At 38.1% G+C, this 21639-nt stretch overlaps 1 protein-coding gene across 1 annotated transcript in view; it reads right to left on the minus strand.

Moving 5' to 3' along the window:
* Nucleotides 1-1404: 1404 nt before the first annotated feature.
* The window catches only part of LOC143710808 (cadherin-1-like), a 46062-nt gene continuing 25827 nt past the window's right edge, over nucleotides 1405-21639 (minus strand). The window contains exons 3-12 of the mRNA XM_077202000.1: nucleotides 12327-12441; nucleotides 11170-11420; nucleotides 3761-3901; nucleotides 3507-3662; nucleotides 3028-3172; nucleotides 2753-2925; nucleotides 2542-2670; nucleotides 2269-2454; nucleotides 1940-2184; nucleotides 1405-1585 (exon numbers count right to left, since the gene is read on the minus strand). Of these exons, the coding sequence (XP_077058115.1) occupies nucleotides 1420-1585; nucleotides 1940-2184; nucleotides 2269-2454; nucleotides 2542-2670; nucleotides 2753-2925; nucleotides 3028-3172; nucleotides 3507-3662; nucleotides 3761-3901; nucleotides 11170-11420; nucleotides 12327-12441 (1707 nt within the window). The 3' untranslated portion in view covers nucleotides 1405-1419. The remainder of the gene's footprint in view (nucleotides 1586-1939; nucleotides 2185-2268; nucleotides 2455-2541; nucleotides 2671-2752; nucleotides 2926-3027; nucleotides 3173-3506; nucleotides 3663-3760; nucleotides 3902-11169; nucleotides 11421-12326; nucleotides 12442-21639) is intronic.

Raw genomic sequence — 21639 nt, forward strand, 5'->3', positions numbered from 1 at the left:
AATAACAGCAGCAGCAGCGGCAATAGCAGCAGCAACAATAACAGCAGCAGCAGGGGCAATAACACCAGCAGCAACAACAATAACAGCAGCAGCAACAACAACAATAACCAGAACAGCAGCAACATTAACAGCAACAGCAACAACAATAACCGCAACAGCAGCAATAACTGTAGTAGCAGATTTATTCTGCCAGACCTAATATATCAACATTGTCATAATCCATTACATGGCAAACACTCAGAGAGTTGTCATGACAGAAATTCGGTTATCTGTTTCAGAAATTGCAAATCAATTGTATAAAAAAATCTATATCTATAGTATCTGTAGTATAAATGTACTGAACGAGTTACTGATTAAATGTTAAGATCACTTGGATGAATTGTTGGTCAAATGTATTCAAATGATAAACAACAGATGCAAATTAGAAAGTTTAATGTTCATAACATTTTTTAAAAAAAGCAATTGCAATTGCTTTATAAGAAAGGTAAATAAAGATTAAATTTATAAGAAAATAGTTAAAAAGTTACGTTGTAATTTTAAATCTTGTAATACATCAACAGAAAATAATGAAATTACATTTATTTATATTAAAAAAAACCAAGGTAAAGTTAAACAAATTAGTTAAAATTCAACAAAAAAAAAAACCTAAAAAAAAAACATCACAATGGTAATTATAATCACCTGAACTGAATGAAAACAGAATTTGGTGTTTCGTAATTTTAACACTTACTTTAGCCAATTATCTTTGACAAAATTCTGTAACTTTATTATGTATCTAAAAAGCAGACAATGTGTTCACAGCAGAAGTGGGAAAAAGGTTGATGAATGTATCATTGCAGACAGAATGGATTGAATATTAGGCAAGAAGTGTTGTCACAGTCAGCACAACGCACTGTTTCTCCTTCGCAGTGACACACAGTTGCTTGAATGGTGTTTTTCTGATCCAACCCACCCTGATCAATAACTTTCAGGACAACATTATAGTCACCCTGCTCCAATGCAGACTTTGGTGTCAGAAAGACACCGGTTGCTAAAATGGGCACATTATAATAGTTAGACATGTATACCAAGCCAGCCAGATATTTCAATGTGAAACTTATGAAAGAATGAGATTAATTTATCTTTAAAACATTAGTAATTGCTCACATGTGCCATTCATCGAGGTGGACCAATCTTTACTGGTTTCTCCGTGGGTCTCAACTCTAAAAGGCCCAGCGAAAGGAGGTCCATCTTTGTCCATTATAGAGAGAAGCACTGGGGCTGAACCACGATTGCACATTTTTATATTCCTTTCACTGATGACAGGAGCGTTGTCATTTACATCCTCCAATTCAATTATCAGTGTTCCTGTGCCAGTTGCTTGAGGAGTACCTGCACACAAGCACAGACATCAGAAAAAGGCCAGCAAGAATTATTCTCTTAAAAAAGAAAACACAAATTACCATCATCCAGCGCCCAAATGATAGCTCTGTATTTGCCATCTTTGACTAAGTGAGATTCTCTATCCATGAGGCTCTTGACTGTAATAATTCCAGTGTCTGGAGTAACACTCAGCCAGCCGGCAGGATCACTGCCAATTTTATACCTGAAAGGAACCAAACATACAGGTTTAAACTAGAAATGTTCAGCAAGAACAACTTAAGTCTTGCCTGGAAGTTTAAAATCTTTTGCAGTTCAAAGGATATACAGGCATGCTATTATTTGAATTCTTGGAAGAGATATAGGCCTTAATAGGTAGACAAGGTGGTTCTCAGTGGTTAATATTGCTAGTGAGACTGTTTGACAAAAAAAAATCATTAAAAGTCTATCAATCGAAGACTATGTGATTTTTATTGCTCTACAAGATCTTAATCTTTAGAGAAATCAGTCAGAATTTCAAATGGAATCATGACACTTTAGTGGTTTGATCGTCTCAGAGAATGTTTGCAAAATTTCTTACGTTATCTTCTGTGATTTTCCAATGTCTGGATCAGTGGCTTTATAAGTAACCAGTTCACTATCAACTGGTGAATCTTCAGGTTTGTTAATAACCTTCTCCTTTGGATTAAACTCTGGAGGCTCATTAACATCTTCTACATTCACCGTGACTGTGGCAGTGGAAGTGGCCAAAGAACCGACAAATGGATCATCGTTCTCAACAATCACAGACAGAATGAATTGCTTGTTCTTCTCAAAGTCCAGGGGCTGAAAGGAAAAGAAAGCATCTTTTACTAAAGGAACATGATCACAACCAATTGCCTGTGGAAACACATGAGCAACACACAGTACCTTTACAATGGTGATGATGCCCTCTAGCTGGCTGGGTCCAGTACTGACACTGAAAAACCCACTCCTGTCACCGCTAATAATCTTATATTTGATTGACCAGGCAGGAGATCCAGGTTCATCTTCATCAGTAACTGCAAGTCTGGCCACTTCAGCCCCAACTTTATTCTCTGGGACAGATACAGTGTGCTAAAACAAAGAGATGCATGGTGTAAATAAGTATTAATAAAGTTAAAATGCTTATTATAAAATTCTGAATTTATTAATATACATTACCGTGGATTGCTCAAACTGAGGTGCGTTATCATTGCTGTCAGTCACAGTAATAACAGCTGTGCCAGTGGTTGCATAACCATTTCCTTCCATGTCAGTAGCCGTAATTAACAAAGTATATCTGGTAAGTGTCTGAAAAGAAAGATGTTTTGAAGTGAGTTTGTTCACATGAAATTATTCTTCACCAATACGAGATCAATTCATCATTTCTCACCTCTCTGTCCAAGCCTAAAGCATTCACACGAATTCCTCCGGTAACAGAGTTGACTGTAAACAGGTTTGGTTTTGGCAGTTCTGGATCTTGCTTGACGATTAAATAAGTGAAAATACCATTGTGAGTGTTTGGATCATCTGCATCAGTGGCTGTGACTGTCATAAACTCATGACCTTCAGTGAGAGAAGAAGAAAGACTGATTCGGTGGAAAAACTGAAGAGGCATTTGAAAAGAAAAAAAAAACATTTCATTGAGAAACTGCATCATACGCCTACCTATTTCAGAAGCTTCAGGAACATTTCCATTGAATGGATTTTGTGTAAAAATAGGCTTATTATCATTTTGGTCCATCACATTTACAATAATTTCCATTGGATTTTCCCTGATATTCTGACCAACTGCAGTCGCATCAGATATAAGCTAAAGACAGGAGAAGAAATACAGGCACGTTAAGAGAATATCTGAGGTTGTTTGAAAACACAAATAAATTAGAGTTGTATTTTTTATTCCATGTCTGTTATATTTGACGTGTATATTTGCAAGTGTACTTATAATTAAATTTTTAGTTGATATACAAAAATAAAAATATATAAATAAAAAGTATAGTCTCTTTAAACATGAAAAGTAAATTGTGTGTCAAGCTATTTCATGGGGCCTTTTTATCTGAATCTTTATACTTTTTTCTATTTTAACTTTCAAAGAATTAAGTACGAGCAGACAATCCATTGCTGAAATGCACTAAAAATCAACTTACTCTATATGAAGCTTTTTTTTCTCTGTCGAGTGGCCGAGTCACATACAGAATCCCTGTTAATTTGTCTATAGTAAAAGTTCCCTTAGGCTCCAGATTCGCTCCTTCACCTGTGATACTGTAAACCATCTTAACTTCCTTAGAACAGTCCGACTTGATCTGAATACAGAAAGCAATATCAAGAGAACAAAGTCAATATCAGAAAAAACGCTTTCTCATCCATCTAATTTTAAACATTCCCTTCATAACTTTCTCACCTGGACCAGAAACTCTGGGAAAGGACCTCTGCTATTCTCAGGTACATTGAATGGAGGAATAACCCAACCTCTCTTTGCTCTCTTCAGACCCGTTGAAGACTTTGGAAACATCAGAACCTGATCATCAGAGGGAGATTCCATCTGAAAAAGTTAGTAAAATACACTGAGCAACAACACATTTTTTTTTACAATTAAACACAGCACAAAAACCATTAAATAATTGCATCTTTAGAATCAGAATGAACTTTATTGCCAAGTTTGCTTACAGCACAAGGAATTTGTCTTCATCACAGAAGCTTCCAGTGCACAGACAGAAGACAGTGACAAGACATAGGCTATAATAAAAGTAAAATAAGAGAATAAAAATAATATAAAAATCAGTGCTGTCAGCGTAAACACATTAAATAATCATTTCAAAATCCTTAACACATACAAATAATTTAATGCAATTTACCAAAATAACTGACAAGTATGTGAAGCTGTGTCATTAACGTTATATTCGTCACACAGTTAGATCACACTGAGTATCTACAAATTTCTGTAATCCTGGTAGGAGGAAATTTCTATTCTAACCCTTTACACCGATTCTGCATCTGTGTTTGATCAGATCATTTTAAGCCGTTAAACTCAAGTTTTCAGTGATCCAGTAATCAAATTCATTCAAACAAATCAGTCCAAAACAGTGCTAATGTACAGAAGGCCAGGCTGATTACATCAGAGATATCAGAGAGAATACAGACTTACATTGCGTTTTTAGTGAATTATTATTTCCAGTGTGAGCTTTGCTTTAAAACACGAGCTCTGTCATATTCTGTGATTGTTTCTGAAGAGCGCAGTTTTGGTGACATACAGGAATCGTACAGTAAGCGCGTGAGACACTCTGTTATACTGATGCACAAACAACAAACCGCGTGTGTGTGTGTGTTCTCGATACCTGATCGCATGCTGGATTTATGTACAGACACATTTCAGTTTACACACACACTCAGGATAATGTTTGATTTGTCATGTCTGCATTGCTGTGTTTAGTAATTGTATGTTAACTTTACACAGTCAAGGCAAGGCAGTTGATTTAGGATTTTTTTAGCTTCTCCATTCACTCATTTAAAATAAAAACAAGCTCTTTGCTGTTGCTCTGTACTATACATTGTGAATTCTTTAAATGTTTTCTTTTTCTGTAATGTTTTTTTTTTCATGGGTGCTTTGGTGTGCATATTCTTTTTATATAATAAAGTTATATGGAGTTCTTATATGATTTGGTTATGTCCCTTTGGAGTCTCCAATGGTCCTCGAAGCTTGCAGAAAATAGTTTTGTGAGAATCAACCTTCAATCTGATTGTTTACTTAGCTGGATATATAGATATAGCACATTATGACAAAAGGAATGTTAAACAAAATAAATGGCATGTGCTTTATTTCATGATACGTGTGTGATTAATTAGATTAAAAATACAAAATAGACAATATGTGTATGTACAGGTGTTATGTACAAATGCAAGGGAATGTAAATAAAAGGTATTATATGCTTAATAAATATAAGTATAAATAGTGTTGTGCAGTGACGTGCGGTCTGGTAATGCAAAATTCAAAAATAAAAATGTTTATTAAATAATAAACTTGTATTTGTATTGGAGACCGGGTATGGTTGTAACACGGGGAGAGTTGTAACACCACCATTTCTACCACTTAGGGATAAGATAGGAGTCATGTGATCATTTCAGTATGTACCTAGTTCCCCAAAGGTACATGGGACCCTATGCAGTCTCTGGGCCCACAAAGCTTGCACTCCAGGGTTACCGGCATTCATTTGTAAGCACTGTGACTCTGATTAAGAACACACACACACACACACACACACACACACACACACACACACACACACACACACACACACACACACACACACACACACACACACACACACACACACACACACACACACACACACACACACACACGACGCACGCACGCACGCACGCACGCACGCACGCACGCACGCACACACACACACACACACATTGTTTTTTGTTATAAATTATATGTTTAACAAGTATGTAGTTCGTTCAAGTAGACACAATTACATAGACTGTCTGATTAACGTGTGTGTGTGTGTGTGTGTGTGTGTATGTTCCATAGAGGGAGTGAGACTGTTCTTTTATGTCAATAAACCTGTTTTTGAAGCATATCATATAATGTGGCATCCATTTTAGCTTCTTTTGTGTAATTGTTACAACTTACCCCAGCATGTGTTACAACCTACCCCGGTATTGGGGTAGGTTGTAACAAAGGTACAGTATGTATTTGACACCAACTCACGAGGTCTGTGATATTCTTGGAGGGGATTGAATTGGTGCCATTTTTAGTGAACACATGTGGGTACTTTGTATAAAAATTTGAGAACTCTAGCTATAAAATTCAGTGAGTTACAGTTACCGAAGCAAAAAGTGTTACAACCATACTCGGTCTCCCCTACTGTTTATTCTTGTGATGTATGCAATAAGTGTGTTATTTCAATTGTTTAGACGTTATGATGACAAATGTAGCAGTTACGCATAATCAAAAAAAAAAAGGGTAGAATAAGCAGTGCTTTTACTGTCCATTCATTGCAGATGACAAGCGAAAAACCCATGTTGCGCATGCGCACTTCGATCCTGTATTCTTCAACATGTACGGCAAAAAGCACAAATCTGCTGTGCCTTTAGACGTAAATATGTTTTGCCAGTAATCATCTCCGTTACGTATCAGACATGGACCAATTAAAATCGAGATGTTACTGGACATTTGCGCAGCTAACGTCATTACAACACAGCTAGCCTACATGCCTATAGGCTAATCCCCGCCAAATTCAAAGTCAAAATGACAGCACCGGCCGTGATCACAGAGTAAAGAAATTTTTCATTTTTATTTTAATTCATAATCTGAGTTAATAGCAAGAGGGAGGTCTATGCCAGCCTTAAGGCTGATTTATACTTCTGCGTCGGACATAAGCCGAAGCCTCTACGCTATAGAGTACGTGTTGGTTTTCATTTATACTTCTGCGTCGTTGTCCGCGTTGACGCGCAATTACACATGCAGAGGGAACATGTGAAACCCGAGGGAGCGGTTCTAGCAGACCAATCACAGCGATTGCGTCCGCGTAGAATTGACGCGTTAAGGCCTCATTATGCTTCTGCGTCAACTCCACGGCGTAGCTACGCCGTCACTCCTACGGCGTCGTGGCTGTTTTATGTTTCTGCATCAGGTTGCTTGCATCGCGGTGCATCTGACCAATCACAGCCCCTGTGGTCTGCGTCGCCTCGACGCGTAGTTACAATTTTTTGGAGGTGCACGTCGAGCTACGGCGGAGGGGTTGGAGGGGGGTTTCGCGGAGACGCAGAGGGGTCTGCGGGGGTACGCCGTCGATTCGACGCAGAAGCATAAAACAGGCTTTACATTTTTGGAGAGGTGCACGTCAGGTTACGCCGAAGGGTACGCGCGCTACACACAGCCTACGACGTAGCTACGGCGTGAGTTCGACGCAGAAGTATAAATTGGGCTTTAGATGGACTAGTGCAGCAAAACGGCCCAAAAATTTGGGCCCAAAAAACGGCCCAAATCCGATTGTTTCAGACAGACTGGTATGAAAGAAAAGATTGGCTATGTGGCTGTCCTAACAATCAGCGGCTGTACTGCTATCCCTGCCTGCTTTTTTCAACGAGTCAGACTATTTGGACTTCAGCGGGATAATGTGATTTGAACAACCTGCCGATTAATCTACCGATTGGTGAGTCAAAAACTATTTTGGGCTTAATATTGAATTGATAAATGTGGTTGAATTAAGGCAAGCCATTTGCCTTCTTATTCAACTGAGCCGTGTGTGATTTTACTTTTGGTGACTGACAAACATAATTGGCCGCTATGCAACAATTAAAGGGATCGTTCACCCAAAAATGTAAATTCTGTCAGTAATTACTCTCCCTCATGTTGTTCAACCCCGTAAGTTCATATTCAGAACACAAATTAAGATATTTTTGATTAAATCTGAGAGCTGGATCACTCCTCCATAGGCTTCTATAGGGATTGACACTTGCCAGCCCCGAAAAGTTATTAAAGACATTGTTAAAATAGTCCAAGTGACTACAGTGGCTCAATCTTAACCCTTTAAAGTCCGCACCAAGAAAAAAGTGATGTAAAAATGTTTTGTTTGCATTTCTTATCTCATTATGTCGCTAGTAACCACATTCAATGTATTTTTTTTTTGTTCAAATTATTAAAAATATACTTACGTTTTTTCATGGCACCAAGTAACATAATTTTGTAAAGTTAGGGCTCTTTTAGTGTAATATGTAAAAAAAAAATATGCTTAGCTTGCAAAATTTCACCAAAAACAGTTCACATGGCTGGGGTGATTTATTTGTTTCTGACATCCATGTTAAAGAGTTAGTTCACCCAAAAATGAAAATTCTGTCAGTATTTACTCACCCTCGTGTTGTTCAACCCCGTAAGACCTTCGTTCATCTTCGGAACACGAATTAAGATATTTTTGATGAAATCTGAGAGCTGGATCACTCCTCCATAGGCTTCTAAGGGATTGACACTTGCCAGCCCCGAAAAGTTATTAAAGACATTGTTAAAATAGTCCAAGTGACTACAGTGGCTCAATCTTAAGTTTATCAAACGACGAGAATACTTTTTGTGAGCAAAAAAACAAAAATAACGACTTTATTTCAACTATTAATTTCCTTCTCTGTGGGCCTCGAGTCAGTTCACTAGTGTAACAGCGCAGCGCTTCTGTGTTGTACGTCACACACTTCACACACATGACCAGCGGCGGCCAATAGTGAGCCTACGTGTGACGTAGCTCTACGCTATTACACTAAGCTAACTGACTAGAGGCCAATAGAGAAAGAATTGTATAGTTGAAACAAAGTCGTTATTTTTGTTTGTTTTTGCGCACAAAAAGTATTCTCGTCGCTTGATAAACTTAAGATTGAGCCACTGTAGTCACTTGGACTATTTTAACGATGTCTTTAACAACTTTTCGAGGACAGCAAGTTCAATCCCTGAAGAAGCCTATGGAGGAGTAATCCAGCTCTCAGATTTCATCAAAAATATCTTAATTCGTGTTCCGAAGATGAACGAAGGACTTACGGGGTTGGAACAACATCAGGGTGAGTGAATACTGACAGAATTTTCATTTTTGGGTGAACTATCCCTTTAAGCCTGGTTCACACGGCAGGATAATTAGGCCAATTTTAGCCCCGATTTACCCCTTCCGACAATCTTAATGAAGCTCCGACTATGGTATAAAAGGTATGATATGCTACATAGAGGCGGTGAGGTGGATGTGAGGAATCCAAAGTGATTTTGCCAGCCCTTTTACTCACTCTGGATGAGTACAGTTCTTGGAGAGTGGGAAGGGGTGTAGCGATGATTATCTCGGCAGTGCGGACTATCCTCTGTAGTCTTCTGAGATCTGATTTGTTAGCTGAGCTGAACCAGACAGTTAAAGAAGTGCAGAGGACAGACTCTATGGGCCCAATCATACACCCGGCTAATTTCAGCCCAACGCAGTTTTCATTTTCTCGTCCTGCGCCACGTTGTTTGAATAGCAAATGCATTTGAGCCCATCTATTCGCCCATGGGCTGCTGGTCTGAAAACGAGGTGTGTTCAGGCGCATTGTTGGCGCGTTGCTATTTTGAGGTTACTTAAATAGACTGAGCCATTGACCAACTGAAACCTGGTCTAAAGTCAATAGCGTAGTATTTTTTTGTTATTTAAAGGTGGCATTAGTAATATGAGTCTATAGGCGGGTCCACAACGCGCTTACACTCTGCTTATTACACACATGTGCATCAGCACACAAACATGCCAAATATTAAAAGGATTACAATGTGAAAGATTATTATTGTGTACATAAAGATATGGTGGAATCCAGCTTGTCCCGTAGATGGTCTGCTTGCACGCTTTAACCTTTGCACAAATTAAGATATTTTAAGATATTTAAGATATTCTAACAACTGCAGATTAGAACTGCAGAATCAGGTTGAACTTTCTCAGGTCATCTGCAAACTTCAGGAACTTGACTGAGGAGTATTTGGTGCTGCAGTCGTTGGTGAACAGGGAAAAGAGCAGTGGGGACACATCCCTGGGGGGCACCAGTACTGATTGTACAGATGTTGATGTGAATTTTCCCAGTCTCACTAGCTAGCCGTCAGAAAGCTGTTGATTCATTGACAGATTGAGCTAGGAACAGAGAACTGGGTTAATTTGGTCTGGAGGATATCTGGGATGAAGGTGTTGAAAGCCGAGCTGAAGTCCATAAATAGGATCCTCACATAAGTCCCCGGTCTGTCAAGATGTTGCCGGATGTAGTGTAGTCCCATGTTGACTGCATCATCCACAGACACGTTTGCTCGACAAGAGAAAAACTGAAGGGGGTCCAGCAAGGGTTCTGTGATGTGATGTTAGGTAGGCCAACACCAGTCTTTAAAATTAATTAATGACCACACACGTTAACAACTGGTCTGTAGTCATTCAGTCCTGTGATTTTGGAATTTATTTGGGATGGGGATGATGGTGAGACATTTGAAGCAGGAAGAGGCTTTGCACAGCTCCAGAGATCTGGTGAAGATCTTGGTGAAAATAGGGGCCAGCTGGTCAGCACAGGATTTCAGACAAGCTGGTGAAACACCTGTTCATCATATAAAGTAATTGTGTCTTCATAAAATTTGGACTAATCTCTTCGTGAAATTTTTGTGGTGACATAGTGGTAGTTGCAGGGACTGTCAATGGAGGGACAGAAAGCTCTCAGATTTAATTTAAGATATCTTCTCTTGTGTTTCGAATATGAACAAAAGTTTTACAGGTTTGGAATGACATGAGGGTGAGTAACTGACTTTTTTTGTTTTGGGTGAATAACCATTTACTAGATGTCATAATTTATCAAGCACATTTTCTATCCATTTTCTATAGCCGGAAAGAAGAAGAGGAGTGGATGGGTGAATGGTGGTAGGGATAAAAAACAGAGGAAGAGATAGAAGAGGCCAATAACACAGGCACATTTCCAAATGAAATAAAGCCACTACTGTTGACTATGTTTTCAATCATGCCCTTACAGTAACGCTGGGTGAACTCAGAAATGAGCGAGACCTGGATCCAAATGCAGAGTAAGATTTAATGAAAATAAGAGTCAAAATAATAATAAAAACAACAGAGAACACCAAACAAACAGACATACAAGGACAAGACCTAACAATCAACACAAGAAACACTGAGGTTTATATAAACAAGATAACAAGAAGCTAATGAGGAACAGGTGTGAGTAATGAATCACTATGGCAACAAACAAGGCAGCAATGGACACAAAAGCAAACAGGTCAGGCTTGTACTGTACTGACAGCGGTTTCTTGTAGGAACTTGTTTGTACCTGTGGAGAGGAGATGTTCATGACCGTGTCCATGTGATGGTCCTCATGATGATGATGGACACGCTCAACTCTGACAGATACCGTGTGCTTCTTTCCACTGGAGTCCCAAGCGTCCACAGAAAACACATTGTGGCCTTCATGAAGAGTCACTTGTCTCTTCAGTATTACAGTCCCATCCGTGTCCACATCAAACCGCTTGTCAGCGGACTGGAAGAGCGTTCTTGTTCTCCCATCACATGCATTAAAAATTACTGTCAGAAAAGAGATTCAATTGGCACATTTGTAAACCTGGTTCCCTGAGCTGGGAAAAAGATGCTGTGTCAGTAGGTGATACTTTGGAAACACCCTCCAGGTGTGATAATGGTCTGTAATAGTGTTGTCAAAAGTACCAGTAGGTCACCTTTGCAATAAGTCAGGGAATCAGGGTTAGCAAGTCAATACTTTATTTTTCAAAATGTAATGATACCAATCTTATCATACATAAGGGTCAATCCAGTACCCTCTGATAGGCCGTGATCTCGGCTTCATTGTTTATAAAGGGAGCACTCTTTGCTTGCTTCATGTATTTAACCCATTCATAATTTTAATAAAAGTTTGAATAAAAGTGCAACACTGCAAAGTTTTAGGAGTGATAACTGTATTAAAATGCAGAACTTAATCTGAAATTATGATGTTTGACATTGTGATAACCATAGCAACCCTATGGGCTATCTAATTTTAAATAAAGCAACTATTAAAATAAAATAGTTATAATAGTTATTGCTATGGTTCAAAAACTGGTCCAGAGAAGCGTAAAAGTTTACCGTTATTGGTATTGATTACTGAAATTTTACTGAAAAAGACAAGCAAGCTTCCAGTCTTTGTCATAGTTCCTCGTGTAAACTCCATCGAGAAATACACTTCAAACAGTCAGACGAGAACAAGAGAGAAAGGGAGAAATCCATCTACTCGTTCTCTATAGTCTCTTTAGTCTCAAGCTCAACATCAGATCCCTAGGATCCTGGGTTATGTCACGCCTCACAGCCACAGAACTAGTGTGACAATGGCTGATTTTTCACATTTTCATAGATTATTTAGCCTAATACTAAACATATTGAAACAAAAACTGTTCAGTTACTTCAGTGTTATATTTAAAGATATTTGTGAACAGAGCTTACCTCTTCCTAGTCTTTTCCCTTTGTGAAGGTCATCTCTGTGTACTTTAAAAACCAGCAACTCCGACTCAAAGCCTGGAGAACATGAAGACTCCTGCGCAGATTCACACAAAATGACCTAATTTGAAACATATTCAATATTTTAACATACATTTTAATGAAAAAATTCCAGCACAACAACAGTAAATGCGGGCATAACTGTGGGTCATTTTCCATTGCTTTGGCACAAATTGTATTAAATTACAACATCTTTCAAATTACATGAATTATTTTCTCAGTCAGACACAACCTGGATCAGATTATATGTTTGTTGGAGGATTATATGTTTGTTGGGAGCATTTTGTTTCGTAAATGAGGCACAGTCTACATGGAGAGTTCACAAATAAACTTTTGTTGACAGATGAAGCATCATGTCTAGGAAAACTTTCCAATAGAATTTAAATTAATTAGATGTTTCATGTGTAAAATGTAAAGTTGCGTATTATTGGTGTTGAAACTGCACTGCACATTTTTTTTTTATATTTGTAAAACGTAATCTACCCATAGAGTTCCGAAGTTATGACGTCACTTTGTAGGCCAAAACGCGGAAGTGAGTTAGCATTTTAGCACTTCCGGTTCCCTCGCCCTAAAGTCTATGGGTTTTTTGAATGGGTTTTTGCAAAATCGCCTGAAATAAGGTCTGTGGTTAACAAAACCCAAACAAATCTTTAGAATGTACTGGTAACTTCCTTATCATTGTGGCAAAGTTTTACTTTCACAAACAATGGTTTCTTAAGAACATTCCTTTTAAAGATTTCTTATGTGAAGTAAAATATTTAATCAAATCACTAAGAATAATTGATAATAGAAAATTTACTTCTTTTTTGAGGAAATATGATGAGATATTTTATGTACCATGCATAATATCTGTTTGCTGTTTATTTATTTATTTATTTTTATTCTTTGTTTAGCTCTTTCCATTTTTGTGCTATGATTGTGCACAAATGAGTTTACTTGTTTAATATATACATTGTTGGAAATGTTTTAGATTTCTAAAAGATGTGTGTTGAACAGGTTTGTTATTTCAAACAAACTGCAACTTGACACAACAAACAAATGAATGTTACAGTATGAATAATAACAGTGTAATGCAGCCTTTTAAACTTGCCGGGGCAGTGAAGCGCCTCTCACTGCACTGCTCCTCCGAGAGACGCTGGCTCTGAACGAAAACGCGTTGTGGAAAAGCGTTGGCCTAGTTCTTTTTGACCCTCTCTGCTATTATAGTTTTTCAAGATGGCGGAACGACATGGAAGCCTCCGTGGACCTACCCGTCACATGTATATAAAGATAATAAATTCTTCGTTTACGAGGATAAGTCAGATAATTGGCAGAGGTATTTGTACACCATTGAGGACATATTTATGAATAAAAATATTGATTTTAGATAATAAAATACCTAAAAAAACTACACATGAGGTGAGGCACAGACCACGTTCAGTCAGCAGCTGAGCTTTTCTTTTAGACAGTATACGCTCCGTTTTGGACATAGGATGCAAATATTGTAATGCCAATCGGCTGAGGGTGGGTACCAATGATGGTGAATTAAAATTTTACTGAAACTGTAATCATAGCCCTAAGCCACGACCCGTGAGAATGAGACAGATGATTTACAGGATGATAGTGGAGGCAATTAAAGTCAATGAAATAATTTTCAATGCAGTGTCATATTGAAAGTTCGATATGAAAAATGCCAAAATGTTCGAGCTCATGCTTAATTGTTTGCCTTACTGTCCTTGGAATTAACACATTTAAAGCAGTTATTAGTAAAAATGGAGGAAACTGGATCTAGTCCCGTTGGACTTGGGCGTCACCCATGAGTGATATTCCTATGGGCCATGCCCCCCTTGCCCCAGGTGCTTAAACCTCCCCTAAGTACTATAATATGAAAGTCTCCAATTTAGAGAGGCAACGCAATTATGCGTATTATGTACTTGAAGCAACGTTAAGTCACAGCGTGCAGCGCTGAGTAACCCCAGAGTGCAGTCTGGATGATGGGGCGGGGCGACACCTTTAGGCGTGGTGACACGTGTCGCTCCGCCCACACTCGATTTTATTGGTTTAAAATACAGCAATACTCTGGTGCTGTAATCTAACTGACACCAAGGAGAAAGGAATATGATTTATAAAGCGCAATAAACTCCAGCAAGATAGTAATTTTATGCAAACCATAGACCTTCTTGAAGAGAGTGTCATCGTGTTAGTTAGCCTACTGTCGTAACCGAACGCGACGCACTGTTTGAATGCTGATAATTTTTACCTCACATTATGCTATCGAATGACTTTAGAAGTCTTGAAATATAGTGCTTGAAAACTTTATTGTGCTTTACAATGTTTTTTATGCCTTTAGTAGGTCTTAAAAATAACACAATAGTATGCACAGTAACGGCTCTACCTGAGAAGTGATTTTGGCCTCACTGATTTTTGGTGTGGCGGACGACCACGACAGAATGAATGTAGCGGAAACACTGCACTTCAAAAAACAGCCTCTGAACTTGCAATGTAAATTCACAGTGCCTCATTTGAGCTGCATTAAACAGTGTGTAATGTAAGCCAGGTCAGATGCTGATTCTGTGCCAGCTTTACTGCAAAGCTGGGTGTTTACAGATTTCATCAGACTGTCACGGATGGAACAGGAGTCAGACTGGTGGTGGTAAGTGAATAGGTTTATTTCACAGGTTTTGCAGAAGCAGACAGAGATATGGTGAGTATGAAGACAGATGATACTTTGTGTGGTAACTTAGCTGAGGAATTAACAAGTGTCTCTTTTGCAGATGCAGGCGGAAGGTCCCAGGAACGGATGCAGATGAAAGGCAGTAGACTGATGATGAAGGCTGAAGGCAAGGCTTGTATGATGTCCAACGGAAGGCAGGTAAGTATAGCAGGAGAATCTGTGGGTCATGCGTAGACGAGACCAGACGATGAGTGTGTGAAAGGGAGCTGAATATAAAGGGAGTTGTAATGATGAAGTGCAGGTGATGGTGATCAGTACTCAGGGGATAGTGAACGAGAGGGAGGAGTGAGTGAATGAGTGGGAGGAGTGAATGGAGCTGGTGGAATCCTGACACAGACAGCCTAAAGCCTCTTACGTTGTTGATTTAAATAATAATTTAAAAAAAAGAAAATGACATTTGCTCGCAACGTTTTTCTTACAAAAACCTCATCATTTCGCAGGACAATTGTTTATTAAAGTACAACACAGAAAGAAGGGTGCCAGTAAATCAGTGGTTATACAACACGCTTTAAGAAAACTTTATTTTCATCACAAAGTGATCTAGGCAAGGCAAGGCAAGGCATGGCAAGTTTATTTATATAGCACATTTCATACACAATGGTAATTCAAAGTGCTTTACATAGAAGAAATTAAAATAATCAAAAGAAATCAGAGTAATTAAAACAGTTTAGAATAAAAGATAAAATACAGAATAATTAAAACAGTTTAGAATAAAAGATAAAATACAGAAATAATCAAATGAAATCAGAATAATTAAAACATAAAATAGAATACAGTGCAAACAGTCGGAGGAACAGTGGTACAGTGCTCATTCAGTAAATGCACAGTTAAACAGATGTGTTTTGAGTCTGGATTTGAATGTGACTACTGTAGGAGCACATCTGATCTCTTCTGGAAGCTGGTTCCAGCTGCGGCTGGCATAATAGCTAAAAGCAGACTCGCCATGCTTAGAGTGAACCCTTGGCATTTCTAGCTGATGTGATCCTAATGATCTGAGTGATCTGTTGGGTTTATATTCAGTGAGCATATCTGCAATGTATTGAGGTCCTAAGCCATTGAATGATTTATATACCAGTAATAATACTTTAAAATCAATTCTAAATGTAACTGGCAGCCAGTGTAAAGACCTGAGGACTGGTGTGATGTGTTCATATTTTCTGGTTCTGCTCAGAATCCTAGCAGCAGCGTTCTGTATGAGCTGCAACTGTCTTATGGTGTTTTTGGGAAGGCCAGTGAGAAGTCCATTACAATAATCCACCCTACTGGTGATGAAAGCATGAACAAGTTTCTCTAAGTCTTGACTGGAAACAAAGCATCTAATTCTTGCAATATTTTTCAGGTGATAGTATGCTGATTTAGTTATTGCTTTGACATGACTACTGAAACTAAGGTCTGACTCTAGAGTCACACCCAGATTCCTGACTTGATTTTTAGTTGTTTGACCCCTAGACTGAAGGTATGCGTTCACCTTGAGAACTTCATCTTTGTTTCCAAACGCAATGACTTCAGTTTTGTCTTTGTTTAACTGAGGAAAGTTTTGGCACATCCAATTGTTTACTTCATCAATGCATTGGAACAGAGAGTTAATCGGGGCTGTGTGTCGTTTGCATAGCTGTGGTAAGCGATTTGGTTATTTCTCATTATTTGGCTCATTGGGAGCATGTACAGGTTGAATAGGAGTGGCGCAAGAATTGAGCCTTGAGGGACTCCGCATGTCATGGGTGTCCACTCAGACTTATGATCTCCAATACTCACATAATAACCTCTCCCTCCTAAGTATGACCTGAACCATTTTAGGACTATCCCAGAAAGCCCGACCCAGTTTTCCAGCCTGTCAAGAAGTATGTTGTGATCGACAGTGTCAAATGCAGCACTGAGGTCGAGTAGTACCAGCACTGATAGTTTGCTTGTATCAGTATTTAAGCGAATATTGTTTAAGTGTTCTGTTATGTTATGTTTTTAGATGACTAGCCTACTGTAACAGTAACATTAGCTAGATCTAATGTAACGTTAGTGACACTATTATATGAATAGGGTGGTAACTACTATTGCAGTTGTTCCCGGGCTCCATGTATGCCCTGTAATGTTATGGGGCTTTTACACTGGGCTCGTTTGCTGCGGTCCGAGCCCGGGGGCGATTGTTCCCGGCGCCCCCCACAGCGTTGGTGTGGTTTCCCACTCAACTTGATTCTATCGAACTCTGGTGCATTTGCGGTCATCTCACGTCATTGCAAACGTGCACAGCGCATGATAGAAAACACGACGTGGGTCAATATATTGTGGTTTTTTTTATTAATTTGGTGCTATTATTCATAGCTGAGTAAACAACGCAGGTTAACTGTGTGTGTTTCACATAATCTGTCTTTCCGCTGCTTGCAAATGGACTCTTTTGAGGAGACAGTGGATTTCCATTAATTTGTTGCCCTGATTGCACGCACTATGCGCGAATACACTGCAGACTCACTCTTGCTCGTATCCAGGGTAAATCTTCATCCCTTACGTGTGTTTTATTTAGATACATCATAATCGGGTAAAACGCATGCGCAGGATACTTTACTTCCTGAACAAGTGCGCATCCGAGTCCGTGTTGTTTTCACATACACGCGAATCGCAGCACGGTTCGGGAGCAACCGAACTCAGACCACCTCCTCCAGGCAGTCTCGAGTTCGATACCCCAGTGCGCACCTGGGTCCCATGACAGCGTTCACATTAGCGATTTTTCATGCGAACCGTGCCGCGTTCCGAACTAAACTGCCAGTGTGAAAGTCCCCTTAGTATTGTGTTGTCACAAACACGCTCTATTGCCCCAGTAACAAATGAGTGGAGCTAGAGGTAAACTTAGTCACGTTGGTTTTGTTGACGTTAAAAACAACTGTGTCTCAGGTGCTGCGGTTATCACTCCGCCCAAGTAGCAGTGCTTCGCCTTCTGAGATTATAGCTCCCAGTATTTAAACGGTTAAAAGATGTCTGTGTTTCACATGACCTTGTTATTTGTACACTCTGTGACTAAACAAATCACAACATGTAAATAGGAAAATGTTTGCGTTATTTTGTCACTTATTGGGATTAGTATGCTAGCTGTAGCCATTTACATCCAGTCTTTGTGCTAAGCTAGGCTAGCGGTGGGTGCGTCAAACAGAGTTACAGCACGCACAGAGATGAAAAAGGTATGTATGGACTTATCCAACTCTGGGGGATACGGCGAATAAGCTAAAGTCCAAAAAAGTCGGCGTGTTCCTTTAAATCTAATTTAAAAGCAACCAGTGAAACCGGCTCCTGAAGATTCAGGACATTTTGGAGCTGATTCCAAGCACAGAGGCCGCATACTTAAACGCCCCTTTTCCCAGTTCAGTCCGGACTTGAGGGACAGATAACAGTAATAAGTCCTCAGAACGAAGAAAATATCTTCCTGTGCCTTTCTTTGTGATGTAGGTTTGAAGGTATGGGGGAAGCAGATCAAGAATAGCCTTGTAAATAAGAATGTGCCAATGATTACGTCTACCCGATCATACAAAGAACAGGGATGAGTAAGAGCTCTAAAGTTTGTGATCTCGGAGCCCTGAGAAGTAGTTATGGATAGAAGGTTCTGTGACTTTGATTTTGCACTGGAAAACAAAATTTTCCGGTTATGCCGGTGAGGAAATTTCCCACTGATTAGTTAACTTATGACAACACCAGTGTTATTTGTTAATGTCTTCTGTAGATGTTGATCTTTATAAGTTGTTATGATATAGTTTTAATGAAAACACAATTAAAAACAACAACAACAACAAATTACCAAATATAGCCTACTATTACCAAACTAATACCCAAAGTAAAATACCCATATTATAACAAATAAATAAAAGATATTTGGAAATTGCCCTTTAAAAAGACAAAGTCACTTATATTAAACACTTTTTTTTGTTGTTAACAGAAGTTATCTTGCGCCTTTAATTGTCTCATTCTCGCGGGTGTGGTTTAGGTCTATGAATACAGTTTCAGTAAAATTTGATTTCACCATCATCAGTACCCACCTGGCTAGTTTGTTTTCCAATTTGAAACGAAATAAGCAGAAAAGAGAAAACGGCGCCTTAATTCGTTTTTTCGTTTAAAAAAAAAAACAAACTAAAAAACTTAGTTATTTAAAAAAAATAAACCCAATTAAAAAGCTAAACAATTCTAAGCATGACCTCTAGCAAGATCAAATAAGATTTTCATTTGGGTTTATGAAGTGCCTCGGTAAATATACATAGGCTACACATTAATTTATTTATGGGTATAGAGTGGTAGCCTACTAATTGCATAAGCTCCTGTGGTTTTGATGCAATACATTTTATTGACGCATGCATGTTTCTCATATTTTTTGATTATACAGCCATGATTATGATGGGCCGACAGTAATGCAACCAAATTTAAAGAAACTGAGACCAATGCAACTGAGTTAATGTATCGTATTTTCATGATATAATTATGTAATTGGCTTATGGCTGACTTGGTGCCACCTACGGCGGTCTTTCATATTGAAAGTATTGTTACATGTAACTTCATATTTTTCACTGTGGCATTTAATAGTCTCTTAGCATGCAATTGAAATTTATATGTAAATGCACTTACTGTGCCACATTTGAGCTGCATAAAACTGTGTAAATACATCTAAATTCCATGTCAGATACAGATTTCATCAGACAGCCTATATATTAGGCTACTGCAATTGGTGTTGATTAAATATTAAGAAAGTGATGACATTTACAGGTTTAAAAAAAAAAACAATTCTACACTTGCTTACAACATTTTTCTTACAAAAACCCAATTTCGCTGGACAATGTCTATTACAGTATAGAACATAGACATAAGGGTGCTAATAGAGTGATACAACATTCTTTAAGAAATGTTTATTTTCATCACACTGTAAAGTGATTTAGAGGAAAATAATTGAAAAAATTCAAATTCCAAAGATTTAAACTATGTATGCAACACAGCATACTGTACATTAGTTAATACCGCGGGGAGTATGGGTGCTGAGGGTGACCTATGTTGCCAATAAAGGACATAAAAGCTGTCACAAAGAACCGGCAAAATAAATTATTATTAATATGTCAAATACAGTAAGAAGACATTTTAATTGTGTACATTTAAAAAAAAAACAGCGCTAAAATATCTATTAAGGAGTCTTAGACCTTTCCAACGATAAATAGTTTGTCGTGATTAAATTAGGATTTAATAGTAATATTTTGAAGTAAATTTCGGTTGCCCGTATACAGGCAGGTGACAGTTAAGGGGTTAATAAGCAAGTGTTTTTTGTGTCAGTGTTGGCTGCAAAAATGAAGTTGACGATGCTGACTCGCGATCTTCGCAGTAGTTAAAGCGCCAGAGAGAAATGCATATTTCATACTACATAAGCAGATAGTCTGTTTTCTTTCGTTTTGTATTGTCCTGTTTAAAAGTAGATATTTCAATATAGATATATTTCTCAGGTCTGTGAGGCAAGTACGCTACCTTATAAGCTGAATTTCGGTTCATTTATGAGACGAGCTGCAGTTCACGCGCCGGCGCCTCCTGGTCGTGATTATCTATTGTCTGCTATATTTACTTCTTATTTATTAAATCCAGGTAATTGGTTGATGAAACATTGATTAAAATTAAGATACAATTAATACAAAACGAAATTCCCTTTAAAGAAAGGCTTTGTGCTTTCTGTTTGAGGTCTCTGTGAAAGTTTTAAAGTCGCCTTTCAGAGCGGTCACGTCCGTAACGGAGAACTGTCACGTCCGTAACATTGTTTTTTCCTCTTAATGTGAACACGAAAAATTAAATAAAATGAATATTTTATGTTCTGTGGAGGGCCAACCCTTCTTCATCCGGTGGGTAGTATTGCACATTGTAAATAACAGAATTACTAAAACATATTTTGCCACCTAAAAGTTAAAGATTTTTTCTGTCACGTCCCACATGTGTATTTCCCTCATATTAAATATAAAACGCATGTACTGATATTTTTCTAATGTCTGGACTCCTTTATTAAGGAGTAATAAAGTAATAAACATTTTTTGTTTTGTTTTATTTGTAGGCTACTACAAAGAGTGTATATATTTGTTATTTCTTTTTGGTGTTTAACAAGCATAATTTAATTTTACCCAGTTGTGGTCTGTTGAGGGGCAATAGATATCAAATGTCTCAAAACATCTATTGTGTTATTTGTATCGATCCACTATATAAACATAATATCTACATGGCATTTGATTGGAGGCCAGTCTCACTTTGCCCCACGGTAACATTAAAATAGTTTAGATTTGTGTACATTGTTTCTGTTAATAATGTATTGAATTAAGTGTGTATTTCATTATAATATTCAGGTTTATCGTTAATAATTGAACATGCACATGTATGTTAAGTTCCGTTAAAGAGGGGTGGAGGTGGGGTTACATTAGAGCATTTAAAAATGTACTTGAAAGTAACGCAATAGTTACTTTCTGAATTAACTAGTTACTTTTATAATTTGTAACTGAGTAATTAATTTAGTTACTTTTTGGAAGTAGTGACTAGTAACTGTAAGTAATTACTTTT

This window comes from Siphateles boraxobius, unplaced genomic scaffold (genome assembly GCF_051911475.1).
Source record: "Siphateles boraxobius isolate OS27281-9 unplaced genomic scaffold, OSU_SipBor_1 48, whole genome shotgun sequence".
In the NCBI taxonomy this organism is placed as follows: domain Eukaryota; kingdom Metazoa; phylum Chordata; class Actinopteri; order Cypriniformes; family Leuciscidae; genus Siphateles; species Siphateles boraxobius.